Source organism: Chamaea fasciata, unplaced genomic scaffold, assembly GCF_029207755.1.
Source record: "Chamaea fasciata isolate MVZ Bird 193981 ecotype frontalis unplaced genomic scaffold, bChaFas1.0.hap1 SCAF_31, whole genome shotgun sequence".
Lineage (NCBI taxonomy): Eukaryota > Metazoa > Chordata > Aves > Passeriformes > Sylviidae > Chamaea > Chamaea fasciata.
The window spans coordinates 2,846,335-2,863,917 of NW_027094116.1; the positions used below are offsets into that span (position 1 = coordinate 2,846,335).

Here is a 17,583-nt window from a genome sequence, read left to right on the forward strand (position 1 = left end):
AGAGGCAGTGAGAGGGAGGGTGGGCAGGCCCCAGGCAGGCCGGGTGTCACGGGCTGCAGGAGGCCAGGGCAGCTTGTGGGGAGCTCAGCTTGTCCCTGCCGGGCTGAGGCGGCTCTAGCAGGGCCCGCAGGTGTCCCAGAGCTTCTTGCTGTAGCGGGGCAAGGCGCAAGGGCTGCAGGCGGGAGCAGCGTAGGCTCTGCCAAAGGTGCAGAGGCCCCCCGAGGCCTGGGTGGCGCCGGCGCCGTAGAGGCCGCCCAGCCCCAGGGAGCCGCCAAAGGCCGGTGCTCCGGAGGAGCCCACCACGGCTTGCTGGGGGAAGGAGCTGAGGATGGGCCCGGGGAAGGTGACCACCACGGGCGGCGGCTGGATCAAGGCCGTCGAGTCGGGGCACTGGCGGGCGCACAGCTCGTTGCAGCTCTCAGCGATGGGCTGGGGCACGGCCACGCTGGTCCTGGGGGGGCACAGGTCCAGGCTGCTCCTGGGGGGGCACAGGTCGTAGCAGGACATCTTGGCGTGGGATGCGAGGGTGCTCTGCAAGAGAGGGCAGCCGTGGCAGGAGAGCAGCACAGGGCAGCAGTGCCCCAGCCACAGGGGCCGCGGCTGCAGCAGGGAGCCGCCAGCACAAGCGCTCGCACACTTACCCTTGTCCGCGAGGAGGAGGAGGAGAAGGTGGCCAGGGCAGTGCTTGGCCCAGGCTGGCCCGGCCAGGGCTTTTATAGCAGCCCCGGCATTGCTCAGCTCCAGCCGGGCCAATCTGCTCAGGGGACACTCCCTGCTGCTGCTGCTGCTGCTGCTGCTGACACCAGGGCTGTGCGGCCCCTGCCCCTCCCTGAGTCAGCATCCCCCAGGTGCCAGCCCAGCACCTCCCGCTGCCCAAGCCACCTTGTCCTTCCTGCCACGTCACATCCTTGATAGCAGTGATGGCACCCAGGAATTTGGCTCCAGGAAAAGCTTTGATGGTCCAAAGGGGTGGGGCAGGGCTGGAATCAGCCTGGGCCAGGTGGACATCTCTGCTCCTTGCCCTGTGTAGATGGGGAACAACATGAGGGGGTTTTGTTCCGAATCTGGCACAACCCCCTGGGCACTGACAGCCAGTGGATGGGCTCCGGCTGCCCTGGGCTGTTCAGTCATGAACAGATCCACTGTACTGGCCAGGCTCCTGCTACTCTGGTCCTGACCATCCAGACCCGGATAGGTTTTCCATGAACCCCTTTACTGAGTGACATGCCTGCTACCCAGTTCCTCACGTGGCCGGAAGGAAAGGGGCTCCTTGTCCCCTGTGTCCCAGAGCTCCCTGGCAGTGCCCAGGGGCAGCTGGAGTCCTGCTCTGCTGGACTGTGCCGTGCTGCACGGTGCTGAGCAGGCAGGGCCCCCCAGCAGCCGCCTTTCCTTGGGCCTTGGCTCAGCTGTGGCCTGTGCCCATCAGGGACAGGCGGTGGCACAGGGCAGGCGCTGCCTGGGGGCGGCTGCTGTGGCCCAGGAGGTGGCAGTGGCAGCGTGCCAGCGGGATAATTGCAGGGGCTGATGGTGCAGCTTGGGGCTGGCCAGGAAAGGCAGGAGTCAGCAGCAGCAGCAGCAGCAGCAGCAGAGCCCCGTGGCAGCAGGGATGAGGCCGGGCCTCGGCCCCGCACACGTGTCCCCAGCACGGGCAGCTCCTGCCCCGCCTCTGCGGCCACCCATAAAAGCGCTGTCCTGGGCCAGGGCTGCATCCACTGCCGCCGCCTGCCTCTGCTCAGCCCAGGGCCAGGTGGGTGCCTGCGGGGCTCTGCCTCCTGGCCCAGGGGCTGCCCAGGGCCCTCCCTGGCCACCAGAGCTGCCGCCGCAGCGCCTGTGCTGGCACCGGCCTGGCACGGCCAGCCCCGGCTCAGCCTCCTGCCCACCAGCGAGGACGGAGCCCCTGGGCCGGGACAGACGCCGGCAGGCTGGGCACAGGGACTGGGGCAGGGCTTGGCAGGGCTCTGCCTGTGGGCATCGGGGCTCTCAGGGGGCTGCAGGGCACAGGGCCGGGGCTGGGCACGGTGGGCAAGGCTGTGTGGCTTTGGCCGCTCCGGGTCTGTGGCAGGTCTGGGAACAGGGCACTGTGGAATGAGGAGATCCCCATGTCTCTTCTAATCCTATTTATCTGAATTCTTTTTCAGCCTCATCTCTGTCACTCCAAGATGTCCTGCTACGACCTGTGCCCCCCCAGGAGCAGCCTGGACCTGTGCCCCCCCAGGACCAGCGTGGCCGTGCCCCAGCCCATCGCTGAGAGCTGCAACGAGCTGTGCGCCCGCCAGTGCCCCGACTCGACGGCCTTGATCCAGCCGCCGCCCGTGGTGGTCACCTTCCCCGGGCCCATCCTCAGCTCCTTCCCCCAGCAAGCCGTGGTGGGCTCCTCCGGAGCACCGGCCTTTGGCGGCTCCCTGGGGCTGGGCGGCCTCTACGGCGCCGGCGCCACCCAGGCCTCGGGGGGCCTCTGCACCTTTGGCAGAGCCTACGCTGCTCCCGCCTGCAGCCCTTGCGCCTTGCCCCGCTACAGCAAGAAGCTCTGGGACACCTGCGGGCCCTGCTAGAGCCGCCACAGCCCTGCAGGCACAAGCTGAGGTCACCACAAGCTGCCCTGGCCTCCTGCAGCCCGTGACACCCGGCCTGCCTGGGGCCTGCCCGCCCTCCCTCTCTCTGCCTTTCCTCCCTTTCTTAATACAATAAAGCTTTCCTGCATCCAATTCCTGTCTCTGTGGTTTTTTTTCTGGTCTTCTCTCCCCTTCGCAGCTGGAGGGTAGATTCTGATCCCTCCATTTTTCAGCAGCATGTATTGTGCAGTTTTTACCTCTTTGAGCGGTCAGGTCATTTCTGCTGTGTTTTTATCGCTTCATGTTCTACATTTTAGTTTACTCCGGATTAATTCCATTAGTTTTTCCTGGATTCACCCTGTCTGTCAGACAAGCAGCAACGTGTTTGCAGTGAGTGGGAAATTGGGCGTGCTCTTTCCTTTCATCTCACAGGTTCTGATTATATTATCATGACTCTCTGATATTTTATGTTTCTAGTGTATTTTCTCCCCAGCTTGTAAAGGGCACAGGAACCTCTGGCCCAGCCAGGTGACTGGACACTCACGGTCACAGCAGTAGCTGATGTCCCCAGGCTTTGCCGGTGTAAAATCCCAAGGTGCCCGTTGTTTGTCCCTCCTTGGAGGCCCCACCTCCATCTGTTTTTCTGTTTTTGCACCACGATTAAATTATTTTAAGGATCCAGGTCTCTGAGACTGCTTGGGACACCTGGGGTCGAGGCAGTGAGGAATCCCTTGTGAGAGGTGTGGGGTCACAGCAGAGGGGACTGGAATCAGTTGTCTTGGCTCAAAGTGGATGTGACCCTCAGTGCTCTGGGCTGGCTGACAACTTGGGGATTTGTCCTGGGTTGGACTTGATGATGCTGAAGGTGTTTTCCTCATTCCCAGGATTCTGAGGTGGCTCCTGGAAGGTGGGACAGGAAAGTTTCCTGGCTATTGCACCATCTCCTTTCCCTGTAATCAGCAGGCACGCGGCTCTGCCCCGTCCCACGATGGTCACTCCGTTCCTGCTGCTCCCAGCAGTTCAGCCACCTCGTTTTTCCAGTCCGAAGCTCTGATTCCCTCCTGCTCAGCGCCACTCAGCTTTCTCTTATCAGGGCTCCCGAAAAGATGTGCCAATGCCGAGGACGCAAATGAATAATTAGAGGTTTTTCCGGACTGGATCCTTGAGTAAAGAATGGAGTAAACTCCCTCCACCCCGTAGTAGACACTGAGAGAAAGGTCAGCCCTTTGTCGGATTTTGCAATCAGACGTGAGCTCACCCCGAGCAGGCACCCAGCCCGAATTAAAGCTGTGTAATCGCTGTTCTCTAGGTGTTAATGGCACTCTCCAGGGGCGTTATCTCGGGCTGAGCACTTGTCTGACACAACAACTAATTAAGCCGGTGCCTGCCCGGCTTAATCAGGGGAAATTTGACAGGCGCAGCTCGGGTGTTCGGCTGGGCTCGTGGTTTACACCCGGCACCTCTTGGAGGCTGCGGGTGGAAGCAAAGATCGGGAGGGAAAAGCACGCGAGTTTTGTAAAATTTGTCCCGGGAGCTGCCCTGGATGAGAGGAAAGGGGACAGGGAGGATGAAGCAGGCAGAGAGATGAGAACATTTCAGGGGAGAGTTTTTGGAGATGGAGCAGGGGACGCTCAGGTTGGACGTTGGAATTTCCTCCTGGAAAGGGCGGCCAGACCTTGGAAGGGGCTCAGGAGGGTTTGGAACTCCCATCCCTCGGGATGTCCAAAGAATTCCTGGCTGTTGGGCTGGGTGACCAGGTGGGGATCAGGCACAGTGGATGATCCCAAAGGTGTTTTCCAACCTGAACAATTCTATGATTTTTTTCTTTTTTTTGGTCAAAATATTCTCAAATAAGGGTCAAAGTATTCTCAAACAATTCTCAAATGTATGGGTTTGTTTACCCATAAAAACGAAACCTTGTTCTCTGAAAATAAGAGCAGCATTCACGGGTACCATGGACTGATTTCCCTTTCAATTTATTACTTACAGCCATGTGACTGTAAGTAATAAATTGATAACTTCATAATTGATTCCAGTCCCATACGAGGAAGAATATTGAAATTACCTGTGAAAAATAAGATTTCCTGTTCCTTGACACTGCTCAAGACATTTTCTTTGAAAGAGTCCCGGTGAAGGAAGAGCTAAATCCTTTCTAATGCACCAGTTCATGTTCTTTTTACCTCACCGGCTGACAGGTTCAGCCAAACCTTCCCCGAGGCAACTTTATCAAGGCAGCGATTAACGAAAAAAGGGAAGGCAGTGCCTCATCTTTGCTCATCAGATACCTATCTCAAAAATTGCTTCCCTTTGTTCACCTTCCTCCTATCCTTCCTTTTCGGAGCGTGCTTTGGCAGAACTTCAGGCAGTATTTTTTAGCTTTGTCTTTGAAGGCGGGTGGATGATTCCTAAAACATCGCCTGGGAGATGCAAAATTAGAAGGAGTTCCAGCACTAAATTAACCACTTAAAAAAAAGAACCATCCCACCCTGTGCCTGAGAGCGTTGTCCCTGTGCTCTGGCAGCCTTGGGGGTGTGACTCCTCCCTGTTCCAATGCCAAACTGGATGGAAATAATTGGAATAACTACTGGAAGTCTGACACCTGGAATAATTCCTGTGAGGCAGGGAGGACTCTCAGCTGCAGCTCTGACCCAAAGCATCTCAGCCTGGTTCTGATGAGGACGAGAGGGAGCCCCAAATCCCACTCCAGGGCTTAACAGGAAAAACAGAGGCAGGTGTTGGATGAAAGATTTTTTTTTATTGCAAGAACAGGTGAGGCAAAGACAGGCAGGTTGTCCCTCAGGGAAGCTGCTCCCTCAGCCTCGTGGCAGGAGGCAGCAGTTCCAGGGAGAAGCCAGCGGATGGTGGAGCCGCACACTCGGCGGGGAAGGGGAGACCGAACAAAGGGAGGAGGGAAACAAAAAGGAGAATTTCTAGAGGGGTTCCGACTCCACGGTCTGAAGTCTGGTGCTCTGCCCCTCGCTCAGGAGCTCAGGAGAGGATCCACCGGTGTCGTTTGACGGATCCTGGGATTTTCCCCTCGCCTTTAGAAGAAGCCGCAGCTGCCGCGGCGGCCGCGGCCGAAGCCGGAGAAGCCAAAGGATCTGCCAGAGCCATACAGACCCCGGTACCCCCCACATGACCCCAGACCCCCATAGCCCAGGGAGGAGCCCCCATATCCATAGAGACCCCCATAGCCCAGGGAGGAGCCCCCACAGGACCCCAGACCCCCATAGCCCAGGGATCCATATCCATAGAGACCCCCATAGCCCCCAGAACTAAATCCCCCGTATCCCCTGGAGCCAAATCCTCCATAACCAAGGGAGGAGCCCCCGTATCCGTAACCCCCAAATCCCGTGGAGCCAAATCCCCCATAGCCCAGGGAGCCGGAGCCCCCATAGCCCAGGGAGGCGCCGGAGGCCGCCAGGACGGGCGCTCCAGCAGATCCCACCACGGAATCCTGCGGGAAGGAGCTGAGGATGGGCCCGGGGAAGGTGACCACCACGGCGGGAGGCTGGATCACGGTGGTGGAGTCGGGGCACTGCCGCACGCACGGCTCGTTCCCGCTGTCGGCCAGGGGCTGGGGACGCAGCACGCCGCAGGCAGAGGAGGTGGAGCACAGGTCATAGCAGGACATCTTGCAGAGGGGTTGGTGGTTGATCTATAAAAGATGTTGAGTTATGTTAATTTTAAAGGATTAAGAAACTTTAGGCTGTGTTGGAGCAGCCCAAGGGTGTCAGTAATAAATCTGGGAACTAAATGGAATTCCTATTCCTGTTCTTTCCTATCCCTCTGATCTCTGGGCTACTCTTGCCCTCAGTCCAACACTCAACCCACCACAGCCGCACTCTTCAGCTCTATCTTTGAATTTCCGGATCAGGTCTTGAGGCTGATCTGCAAGAGTTGATTTCAGCGAGTCCAAGGCGTTATTTACCTCCAGAAAAAGGCTCTGGAGTTGGCTGCCTTTCCCCAGACAGGAGCCCTTTGATCACTGGAATTTCCCCGCGTCTCTTAAAGGTGAAAATTGAGTAAGGACAGCCAAAATTGTTTGCTGGAGCACTTTGGTGAGTCAGGGGATCAGCGAGGATGGGGCTCTGCTCCAGGAGTGGAGCGTGTTGTTACTCAGGATTTCATGACTCTGGCTCCTCGTTGCCACTGATCCCCTTTGTGCTGATCCTTGTCAGAACAGGGATTATAGCTCATTGTCTGTTCAGATTCGCTCGTAGCTTCTTGGATGAGACCATTACAAGGGAATTGCAAAGGTGATTGTCCCAAATTTCCAAATTTGGATCAGGGCTTTGAGATGCCGACAGTGACCTTTACACCCCAGTGTTTTGATTTTGGCCTATGAGCTCTTTTGGAAAAGTCTCACACCGAACCACTTGCCTTCATGAACTCGGAAAAACCCTGTGCTTCGCATTTCAACTCCTTAAATTCCCTCCAGGATCCCTTTTAATCTTAAATCTCTGTCAGAGCTTTTCAAACAGTTCTCAGTTCTTCTCTGTTTCCGACTCCTAGTGCCTGGTCTCTTGGGGTCTTCATGCCCATTTATCTTGAATTAAAAGTACTTTGGGCGATTTGTAGTAGAACAAACTGGATCTAATGTTGAGTTTGCCTCTAAACTCAACATTTCCCTGCAAACTAGGAAGATTTAAACTTTCCAAATAATTTCCAGTCACCCATTTAACCAAGCAGAGAGGATAGGAATAAACAGTGAACCTGCCACATCATGGATACAACTGGTGAAGGCAACCCAACACCCAACAGAATTTTCTGATGAGAAACTTTCAGTTTGGTTTGGAGCAGCAAAAGCAGAGAGCAGCCTTCCACAAGGCTGTGGCAAGGTTTATCTCTTCGCCTAAAATTTTGCCCACGAGACCCCTGTGGAAGGGAGCACCCCAGATGGATTGTACAGCAAAGAGAGATTCCAAAAAGCAGCCAAAAAAAAAGAAAAAAAGGGTCCCAAAAGCAGCAAAGAGCAGCTCCAGACTTACCAAGTCGTCGAGAAGAATGAGTGAAGGGAAGATGTTTGGGACAACCCAGAGTGGAGACAGCTTTTATACAGTTCAGAATTGCCTGAGGGCTCAGAGCGGCTCAATTAGTTGACACAGAACTTTTTTTTTTTTTTTTTTTGGCATTGGTTGCTGCTCAAAGTGATGAAATTGTTGCTCTTTCTGTTTGTGTTTATTCTTGATCCCAATTACGGCGTTACGTCACGCCAGGCCCTTTGATCTGAGACGCTGATGGGTGAAATTAGTCCATCTTTCGTCCTGAAATTCGTGATTCATGAATTGGTATCAGTTTTTCTGGGGTGACACCGCGTCCTGAGCTTTTGATACACAAATATTCATGTCCTGTCTCATGGGACAATTGTGCTCAGACGCCTACAGAAATTATAAAAATCATAGAATGGTTTTCGGACACAAATATCCATAAAGGTCTTATGTTTTTTTCTGACCCTTAAGCCACAGCTTAAACCCGAGTTTAGTTCTAAAGGGTTATTTTATTTTTAGTTCTAAATATTTATGATTTTAAGGACTAGAATGGAAAGCTTGAAATAATCAGAGTGTACGTTGAATTCATAATTGAATTTATGTTTTATTGAGCTGGCTCCACCTCTGGAAGTGTTCAAGGCCAGTTTGGATCAACCTGGGATAGTGGAAGGTGTCCCTGTCCATGGCAGGGGGTGAAACAAGATGGTCTTTGGGGTCCCTCCCAACTTTAAACCCTTCCACGATTCTACATAGGAGAAACCCCAAATTTAGCCGTAGTGGAAATAAAAACCCTTTGTTTATGGACAGATCTTGCAGCTAATCCCATCCTTGACGGGATCTTTCAGCACAGAGCAATTACGAGGTGCTGGGAAATCTGCTGGGAAAAGCAAATGTTGGATTTGCTGAGGTTTCTGCCTCTGTGCTTACACCACGGTTTGTCCTACTCTGTCATTATCGTCGTTATCATCGTCGCCCACGTGGTTATCTTCACGCCACGCATTAGTTACGAATTACGAGCTTTTTCCAAATCTGGAGACACATGTGAGGGTTTCCCGAGCCATTATCCTGAGGGAAAAAAAAAAAAATAAATAAATCATGTCAAAGGTTTACGAGAACATTCCAAGGGATTTTCGAATACCTCTTCAACACCCATTACTGACTTGTTCCTACTGTGTCAGAGTTGTATAAAACCTGTGCCTGGGTGTAAACACGCCGCAATTACAAGAGATTATCACATTGAAATGGATAAATTGAGGCCACTTGGGTTTTTTCCCACAATCAGCTCTTGGTTTTATAGCATTGACCTTCCTGTCTTTGTCCTTAAGAATAAAATCTATTTTTTTTGTTTGTTTGTTTTATTTACAGCACAGAACGTTATGTGTCTAACTTGTAAAAAGTAGGAGGGGAAAACATGAGAAATGAAAGGAAAACTGGATGAAACAACTCAGAAAACTCAATTTCCATGGAATTGTGGCTGCCAGGTGAAATATTTCTCTGTTTCCAGGGACTGAAGGAGAACCAGGAGAGCGTTTAAAAAGGAACATGGGGAGAGACTTCCTCTAAGGGTGGAAACGGCGGGAAAACAGGGAGCGGATTAAAACTGACAGAGGGGAGGCTAAGGTGGGATTTTGGGAAGGAATTTTGGAAGGGGAGTCCCTGGCACAGATGATTCCATGGATTCCCTATCCCTGGAAGTGTCCAAGGCCAGGATGGACGAGGCTTGGAGACACCTGGTCTGTCGAAGGTGTCCCTGCCCATGTCAGGTGGATGACCTTTAAGTTCCTTTTCAACCCAAACCACCCCATGGCACATTTGATGGCATTTTATGCATTTTATGACACGAAGTCCCTCCAAAGATGCTCCTCATTATTGTGCTTGCCTTGCCCTGAGTGGGTGGAGGGAGAAATGCTGAGCCTGCAGAACCAATGGGTTTTTTTCCCTTTGTTCTTTGTCCCCAGCCCTCGTTTGAGCTCCTAAAACAAACTCCGTTGGCTCCACGTCTCCTGTTGATCACACTCAGGGACCTTTACCGTGAGTGCCCTTCAATCATCCTAATCATGGAGCACTCGTAAATAAATCCACTCATCTTTTTTTCCTCCCCTAACGCTGAGGAGAGCAATGGGATCGTAAAAAGAAAAATAATTCCCCCGCAATAAAACCCGGAGAGACAATAGAGGCGCGGGGTGGAATGTGCACCTCATGCCCTGTGTGGGTTTTGAAGTGCACCAGCAATCAAGCAAGGACAATTTCAGCACTTTGTGGAATTATGTGTCCCTGCAATTTGGGGTTGGGACCTAATTATGAGCTGGAGCATCATCAGGTGCCCCGGTGCCCTGTGGGCAAGCAGGGAGCTCTATAAAAGGTGTCTGCACCAGGCCCTTCCATCCTCTTCTCTCACCTGTCCTGCCTTCGTGAAACAGGTAAGTCACTTCTCTCTCAAAATGCTCTAAATTGAATTTCCTGTCAAGAAATCTGGTTGTGGCCGGGTTGCTGCTGCTTTGTTTGGTGTTTAATTTCTCATTCATCTCCAGGTGTTGGGGGAGAGGGGTTCATTGAGTGCTATCAGACTCCAAACTTGTATTCTTTTAGGACTGAAAAGGGTTCCTTTGTCTGTGCTTCGGGAGAGAGAGGCCAACCTCTATATGGGGCTGTATTTGGTAGGGTTTGTAACAGGAAAGATAAAATCTGAGTAGAAATCGTGGGCTAAGAGTAATTTAATGCTGAAGAAATTATCCGGCCTGGAAATCCGAAGATAGGGCCGAAGAGCGCAGAAGTGGTGGGTTGAAGCCAAGAGTAACCCAGAGATCACAGTGATAGGAAAACCAGGAATAGAAATTCCGTTTACTTCCCAGATTTATTGCTGTCACCTTTGAGCCCTTCCAGCTCAGCCTGAAGTTGGCTATTTCTTCAAAATCGACATAAATCAACACCTTTGACAGATTAACCTCCAAATTTCCTGTCCTGTTATAATCCCTGTTCCGACAAGGATCAGCACAAAAGGGATCAGTGGCAACGAGGAGCCAGAGTCATGAAATCCTGAGTAACAACACGCTCCACTCCTGGAGCAGAGCCCCATCCTCGCTGATCCCCTGACTCACCAAAGTGCTCCAGCAAACAATTTTGGCTGTCCTTACTCAATTTTCACCTTTAAGAGACGCGGGGAAATTCCAGTGATCAAAGGGCTCCTGTCTGGGGAAAGGCAGCCAACTCCAGAGCCTTTTTCTGGAGGTAAATAATGCCTTGGACTCACTGAAATCAACTCTTGCAGATCAGCCTCAAGACCTGATCCGGAAATTCAAAGATAGAGCTGAAGAGTGCGGCTGTGGTGGGTTGAGTGTTGGACTGAGGGCAAGAGTAGCCCGGAGATCAGAGGGATAGGAAAGAACAGGAATAGGAATTCCATTTAGTTCCTAGATTTATTACTGACACCCTTGGGCTGCTCCAACACAGCCTAAAGTTTCTTAATCCTTTAAAATTAACATAACTCAACATCTTTTATAGATCAACCTCCAACCCCTCTGCAAGATGTCCTGCTACGACCTGTGCTCCACCTCCTCTGCCTGCGGCGTGCTGCGTCCCCAGCCCCTGGCCGACAGCGGGAACGAGCCGTGCGTGCGGCAGTGCCCCGACTCCACCACCGTGATCCAGCCTCCCGCCGTGGTGGTCACCTTCCCCGGGCCCATCCTCAGCTCCTTCCCGCAGGATTCCGTGGTGGGATCTGCTGGAGCGCCCGTCCTGGCGGCCTCCGGCGCCTCCCTGGGCTATGGGGGCTCCGGCTCCCTGGGCTATGGGGGATTTGGCTCCACGGGATTTGGGGGTTACGGATACGGGGGCTCCTCCCTGGGTTATGGAGGATTTGGCTCCAGGGGATACGGGGGATTTAGTTCTGGGGGCTATGGGGGTCTCTATGGATATGGATCCCTGGGCTATGGGGGTCTGGGGTCCTGTGGGGGCTCTTCCCTCGGTTATGGGGGTCTCTATGGATATGGGGGCTCCTCCCTGGGCTATGGGGGTCTGGGGTCCTGTGGGGGCTCTTCCCTCGGTTATGGGGGTCTCTATGGATATGGGGGCTCCTCCCTGGGCTATGGGGGTCTGGGGTCGTGCGGGGGGTACCGGGGTCTGTATGGCTCTGGCAGATCCTTTGGCTTCTCCCGCTACAGCCGCGGCAGCTGCAGCTCCTGCTAAACCCCGAGGGGAAAATCCCAAGTGAGGTCCCGCCAGCGGATGAAATGTGATGGTCTCGCAGCCAAAGAGCTCGGGACCGCCCCTGCTCCATCCCCAAGACCACGGATTTGTGGCTGTTTGGCCCCTTTTGAATTCCTCCTTTTTCAGCTCCTGCCTTAAATCTTTCTCCCCCCCTCCCCGTTTCTGTGTTGCCTGGGGTAAATCGGGAACAACAGGGCTCGGGGTGGGTCCTGCTTGTTTCACATCGGCAGCTGGGATTTGAAAAAGAACCCGAATCAGTCACACGTGAATGTGCCTCTGGCTGGAGAAGAGTTTCCTGCTCCTCGGAGACTCTGCAAATGTATTGCTTTGCTTGCTGTCATTAAAAGTTTTGTTGCATCAAAGTTCCGGTGTTGTTTCCTCCAGTTTTCACCGCTGTTGTTTGCCTTTGGAGAAGCCTCACCCGTGCAGGTGTCAGTAACAGCCCAAAATATCCCGGAATCATGGAATGGTTTGGGTCGGGAGGGATCCTAAAGCTCATCTCATTCCTCACCCTGGAAGGGACACCTCCCACTGGCCCGGGTTTATCCAACCGATCCCTAAAAATACGGAGAGGAATGTCCTGCCCAAAAAAACGGGGAAAATTACATTTCAGTATGAATTTCTTCCAGGTGAAGCTTTCATCTCGTTGAGCTTCAGGTTCTGACTCAAATATTTCCTCAGTTAAATATTTGAACTCTGCCCTCAGGAATAACCTCGGCAGGAAGTTAAATCAATTTGCTGCCAAATCCTTAAGTAAAGTTTTCTGGGCCGCGGGGTGGAACTTTTAAATCTGAAATCTTTCTGTATAGTCCTGAAATGTAAAGTGTTGGGTGGTTTTTTGACTGAAAAAACATCTCCTTCTGGAGTTCATTCACACCAGCAAGAAAATATGGAGCAGAGGAGACCTGGGAAAATGGTACCTGGAAAGAATTAAAATTAACCTGTGAGCAAATCCCGCCTTCTTCTCCGCTCTGGTGAGACTCCACCTTCCAGGATCTACAGGGGAACTGGAAAAGGACTTTTCCTTGGGAACTGGAGTGACAGGACAAGCGAGAATGGACCCAAACTGACAGAGGGCAAATTTAGGTTGGATTTGGGGAAGAAATCTTTTCCCTGGGGGGATGGATAAGTCCCTCGCAGTTTTTCCAGGGAATTTCTGGTGGTCCCACCCCTGGAAGTTTCCAATTCCAGGATGGAGCAGCCTGGTCTGGTGGGAGGTGTCCCTGCCCATGGTGAGGGGTGGAAGGAGAAGATCTTTGGGGTCTTTTCAATCCAACCTGTTCCGTGGTGTTGTAATGTTATTATTGCTGCCCAGGACAGCTGGGGACGAGGATTCCTGCTCCCAAATTCCTGCTCCCAGATCCAAATTCTGGATCAAGGAACAGTGACTGGCTTCAATCCCAGCTGGGACATTGCAGGTGGTTTGGAGTCTGAACCTCAGCCTGTAGTAAGGACATGAATTTCCACCCGCTACCCTGTACAGAGAGAAGTGTTGCAAACCCACAACCAGAGAAATTAAAACTGAAACTTTGGGTTTTTTTTTTTTTTTTTTGCAGAACAGAATTGCTTTAATGAGAAAAAAGAAAAAAAAAAAAAAGCATTCACAGAAAAAGAAAAGCATGGCAGGACATGAAGATTATCAGATCACAGGCAACTCCTTCCGTGGTGGCTTCTCTTCAGCTGGACAGCGAAGTTGGGTTTGGAAGTAACGTAAAACATCGTTTCATCCCACGTATTACACACACACAGATGGAAAAAAAGAAAAACACCAACAAAAAAAGCCCAGAAGGTGCCAAGTGTGAGGCGAATGAATCAAGGAGGGGTTGTGTGCTTCCAGCTCCACCGGAGTGGGGTGGCCGTGGTCACAACGTCTCCTCTGCGGTCGGGGTCGTATCCATCCGTTGCCGGTTGTTCCTTATTTTGGGATATTTCCGCAGGCTTCAGCAGGAGCCCCAGAAGCCGCGGCCGTAGCGGCCGTACCAGGACGAGTAGGGACTGCAGTACCCAGAGCCAAAGAATCTCCCGGAGCCATACAGACCCCGGTACCCCCCACAGGACCCCAGACCCCCATATCCATAACCCCCGTATCCATAGAGACCCCCATAACCCCCGTATCCATAACCCCCATAGCCCAGGGAGCCAAATCCCCCATAGCCCAGGGATCCATAGCCCCCATAGCCCAGGGAGGCGCCGGAGGCCGCCAGGACGGGCGCTCCAGCAGATCCCACCACGGAATCCTGCGGGAAGGAGCTGAGGATGGGCCCGGGGAAGGTGACCACCACGGCGGGAGGCTGGATCACGGTGGTGGAGTCGGGGCACTGCCGCACGCACGGCTCGTTCCCGCTGTCGGCCAGGGGCTGGGGACGCAGCACGCCGCAGGCAGAGGATGGGTACAGGTCGTAGCAGGACATCTTGCAGAGGGGCTGGAGGTCGGCACAGGCTGAAAAAGAAGACAAAAATTCGAAATTCAGCAATTCGCATTAAAATAACAAGTGGAGTGTGACGTGGTTTTGCACCACAACAACAGAGGCTTTGAGATTTAGAGGGCTGAAAATTGCCCTTTTGTTTTTCGGATGTGTTTTTTCTTTTATGCCGTTTTACACAGACCAGTTTGATCGGTGAAACAAAGACAAAACCTCTTCAATCACATTGGTCAGACCAGAGGGACATCAAGAAGAAGTCCCTCCTAGGAAAAGGAATGAATAACATAAGTACAGTTACAAAAACATTTCTCCCGTTTACAGAAAATTCCCTAGGAAAAGAATTTCAGAAAACCAAAACACCTCAGGCAAAAAATAACAAGCGGGGTGTTGTGAGTGTTCCCCACTTTGTAATCTCAGTGCTCTCTTTTTCCAGAAAGTGGGTTTTTTTCCAAAAATTCTCTAAAGGGTGAAAACTCTCCAAAGGGTAAAATTCTCCACACACAAGAGCAAGTGAGAAATGTTTTTGGAAAACTCCGTCTCTCATAACATCCTGAAGAAGAGCTCCAAAAAATTTCTCCGGATTACACTGAAAACCAGGAGGCAAAAGCAGCGAGAGCAAAGTGACTTTGTCCCAAGGTCGTTGCGGGTGAGTCATTAGGAAAACTCGGGTTTGGGTTCAGCAGGTTTGCATGAGATGGAGCTTATGGAGAACTTAATTACAGTAGCTTCATCTTCCCACTCATCCCAATTTTGCTGAGAGTCGAGGGAACAGCAGATTATAGGATTGCGAGGGCCCGGCTTTCCCAGAAAAGCGTTTGACAAGACAATAAAGAACAAATCTCTAACCATGTTCTGTAAATCCTTAACAGAGGTTTGAGGAGGAGCTTGAAAGAAAGAAGGTGAAGGAGAGAGCCCGAGGATTTTCGGCAGCAGGACAAAAAATGACTTTATCACGTGTCACTGAAGACAGGGATGACACCCTCGTCCAACCTTGGACCTTTTGTGCAAACCTTGAGATGCGTTAAATGTATCAAAAGGAGGATCAGGGAATCTCAGGCTACCCTGAGCTGGGAGTGGCTCAAAGGGCTCAAGTCCAACTTATTTAGTTATTTAGAACTAAACCAGAGAACCTTGGAGTTGCCTGGGTTGGACCTTAAAGATCATCCCTGTTCCATGGGCAGAGACACCTCCCACTATCGCAGCTTGCTCCAAGCCCCGTCCCAACTGATTTTAGACACTCCCAGGGATGGAGAATCCATGGAATATCCGGTGCCAGGTCCTCCCCACCTTCACAGGGAAGCATTTCTTCCCAATATCCAAACTAAATTTCCTCTCTGTCACCCTGACGCCATTCCCTGTGCCCTCTCCCTGCAGTTCCTGAGGAAAAGACTTCTCTGGAAACCCTGCAGGTGCTGGAAGGCGCTCTGAGGTCTCCACACAACCTCCTCCGGGCTGAGCATTCCCAACTGCCCCAGCCTGGATCCATCGGGAAGGGGATCCAGACACCCTCCAACCGCTCCAAGGTCTGGTGTTTCCTGACCCCAAAAACCCCACAGGGTTTTTGAAGAGAAAAGTCCTCGATCTTTCCCAAGCCCACGCAGATTCCCCCAAGAGAAAGGATGTTGGACATCAACCTGAGTTGAGACCAACAATAGAAAACGCACGGAGAGCAACGGAGAATATTCAGACTCACCCAAGTCTCGAAGAAGTCAAGGGAAGCGTTTGGAGGAGCGAGGAGAACGGAGGCGCTTTTATATCAGCTGGAGGGACCAGATCAGCATCTCTTGCAAATTTCAAACTCGTGCAACCATCGGGATGATGAAATTGTTGGGTTCCTCGTTGGCGTTTACGAGGCCTTTCAAATTTGTTTGTAATAATGACCTAAACATCGCCTGAGAGATTACGGAGAATTCTTTCATCTTGTGATGAACTTTTGGGGGGGGAGTGGAATTTATTACCTGGCGTTATTCCTGTCAACTTCCTCGGAATTGCATCAGGAATGGCCAAGCCAGCTCCTCCTGGCATTAGCTGAACGCCTGGAGAGTGGCTCATGGGTTTTTCTCGGAATCGCAGATTACGCCGGAATTTAATCCTGGGCAGGGAAAGAAACAACGAAATCCTGAATTTTGGCCGAGTCCAGAGAGTTCCGTGGAGGAGACAGAGAGGAACCTTTGTCTTCCCGAGGCTTGTTTGGGTTTAGGGGATAAACAAGGGAGGAAATCACGAAGTTAATTAAAACCACAAAGGGGTTGGAAGTCCTGAAGGGGCTTTTCCCAGGCGTGGATGGACTGATGTTGTCCGGAGAAAGATGGTACCTAGAAACATTGAACAGGCCTGAGGAAAAACGGGATTTTGTAGGAAAAATGGCGGGAGGAAAAGTGGGGTTTTGCAGGAAAAATGGATCCTCTGGTGCAAAAGTCAAAATGTGACGGAAGCGCTTTGAATTATCACCTTGGGTTCTTAGGAATTCACGAGCTCCTGTGATACACAAGTCATGAATCCCAAAGAGGGCTGAGCTGGAAGTTTCTGGGATGAGGGAACCACCAGGAATTCAGGATGCGTGACGCAAAGGCTCCATCTTACACCTCATTTATGGATGGGGCCATTTAAATATTGCAGACTCCACGCCGCAGATGATCCCTAAATGGTGAGGTGGGGTTCTCAGCCTTTGGGGGGCCAGGGGCTTTTGGGCAATAACCTTTTCAAGCTTCCAGGGAGCAAGTCCATGCAAATCCTGTAGATTAAAGGCACGGAGCTGGATTTAGGTGCCTCACAATTATGGAATGACATCACATTCAAACACCTCAGTCGAGATATTTGTGTCCTTGGGATCATCAGTTCAAGGCCAAATACTGGGGGGAGTTTTGTTTGTTCCCCTTCAGGTTGGTTTTTTTTTTTTTTTTCCCCCAATGAAAAAGAACTCGAAATAAAAAAATTCTGAATAAAACACGGAATTTTGCGAGCCGTGTTTTATTCAAAACAATTCCAGGGATGGGTCTCTGCTCCCAGAGAACAGGGGACAGGAAAACAGGGAATGGGGGTCAGTCACAGCTTGGACTCGATGGTCTTGAAAGGTTTTTCCAGCCCAAATAATTCCAAGATTTTCTAACAAAAGCCATTTGAGGACCATAAGACGCTTTCCTTTGGGTCCCATATTGTTCTCACATTGGGCAGCTGAGACCAATAATGATAAAAACGACCACCCCAAAGTCCTCTAAATCATTTTTATCTCCAGATATTTTTTTTTATTATTTTTTAAATTGAAAAAAAGCTCTGCACACCGGGTGACCCCCAAGCCACCTGACGGGTTTTGCCATTAATGACGGAGAAGCTCCGGAAGAGCGTTGGGATAATTCCTGCCAGGAATTACGAATGGGATGATAACAGGAGCGAGGATGACTTTGTCACGGT

General features: G+C 51.8%; 5 protein-coding genes across 5 annotated transcripts; 2 read left to right on the plus strand and 3 right to left on the minus strand.

The window, feature by feature from the left end:
- Positions 1–114: 114 nt before the first annotated feature.
- On the minus strand, positions 115–668 carry LOC136303007 (scale keratin-like). The gene is made up of 2 exons (XM_066206594.1): positions 642–668; positions 115–531 (listed from the first exon to the last, which is right to left on the minus strand). Exon 2 carries the CDS (start codon positions 505–507, stop codon positions 115–117), a length of 393 nt encoding a protein of 130 aa, XP_066062691.1. The 5' UTR covers positions 508–531; positions 642–668.
- Positions 669–2,159: 1,491 nt separating this feature from the next.
- LOC136303013 (scale keratin-like) lies at positions 2,160–2,557 on the plus strand. The gene has a single exon (XM_066206599.1). The coding sequence runs from the start codon at positions 2,160–2,162 to the stop codon at positions 2,550–2,552; it is 393 nt and encodes a 130-aa protein (XP_066062696.1). The 3' UTR covers positions 2,553–2,557.
- A 3,038-nt stretch (positions 2,558–5,595) lies between these two features.
- LOC136302937 (scale keratin-like) lies at positions 5,596–6,186 on the minus strand. The gene has a single exon (XM_066206515.1). It carries the CDS (start codon positions 6,184–6,186, stop codon positions 5,596–5,598), a length of 591 nt encoding a protein of 196 aa, XP_066062612.1.
- Positions 6,187–11,068: 4,882 nt separating this feature from the next.
- On the plus strand, positions 11,069–11,728 carry LOC136302995 (scale keratin-like). Its single transcript, XM_066206581.1, has 2 exons — positions 11,069–11,529; positions 11,647–11,728. Exons 1-2 carry the CDS (start codon positions 11,069–11,071, stop codon positions 11,726–11,728), a joined length of 543 nt encoding a protein of 180 aa, XP_066062678.1.
- A 1,961-nt stretch (positions 11,729–13,689) lies between these two features.
- Positions 13,690–14,160, minus strand: LOC136302999 (scale keratin-like). Its single transcript, XM_066206586.1, has one exon. It carries the CDS (start codon positions 14,158–14,160, stop codon positions 13,690–13,692), a length of 471 nt encoding a protein of 156 aa, XP_066062683.1.
- Between the last annotated feature and the right edge of the window lie 3,423 nt (positions 14,161–17,583).

What these genes read in the sequence shown, in the direction of transcription:
- LOC136303007 (XM_066206594.1), bottom strand. Translation starts at nt 507, where the DNA reads ATGTCCTGCTACGACCTGTGCCCCCCCAGGAGCAGCCTGGACCTGTGC.
- LOC136303013 (XM_066206599.1), top strand. Translation starts at nt 2,160, where the DNA reads ATGTCCTGCTACGACCTGTGCCCCCCCAGGAGCAGCCTGGACCTGTGC.
- LOC136302937 (XM_066206515.1), bottom strand. Translation starts at nt 6,186, where the DNA reads ATGTCCTGCTATGACCTGTGCTCCACCTCCTCTGCCTGCGGCGTGCTG.
- LOC136302995 (XM_066206581.1), top strand. Translation starts at nt 11,069, where the DNA reads ATGTCCTGCTACGACCTGTGCTCCACCTCCTCTGCCTGCGGCGTGCTG. An exon ending in TATGGGGGTCTCTATGGATA is followed by an intron (nt 11,530 to 11,646) that starts TGGGGGCTCCTC and finishes TCTGGGGTCGTG; the next exon opens with CGGGGGGTACCGGGGTCTGT.
- LOC136302999 (XM_066206586.1), bottom strand. Translation starts at nt 14,160, where the DNA reads ATGTCCTGCTACGACCTGTACCCATCCTCTGCCTGCGGCGTGCTGCGT.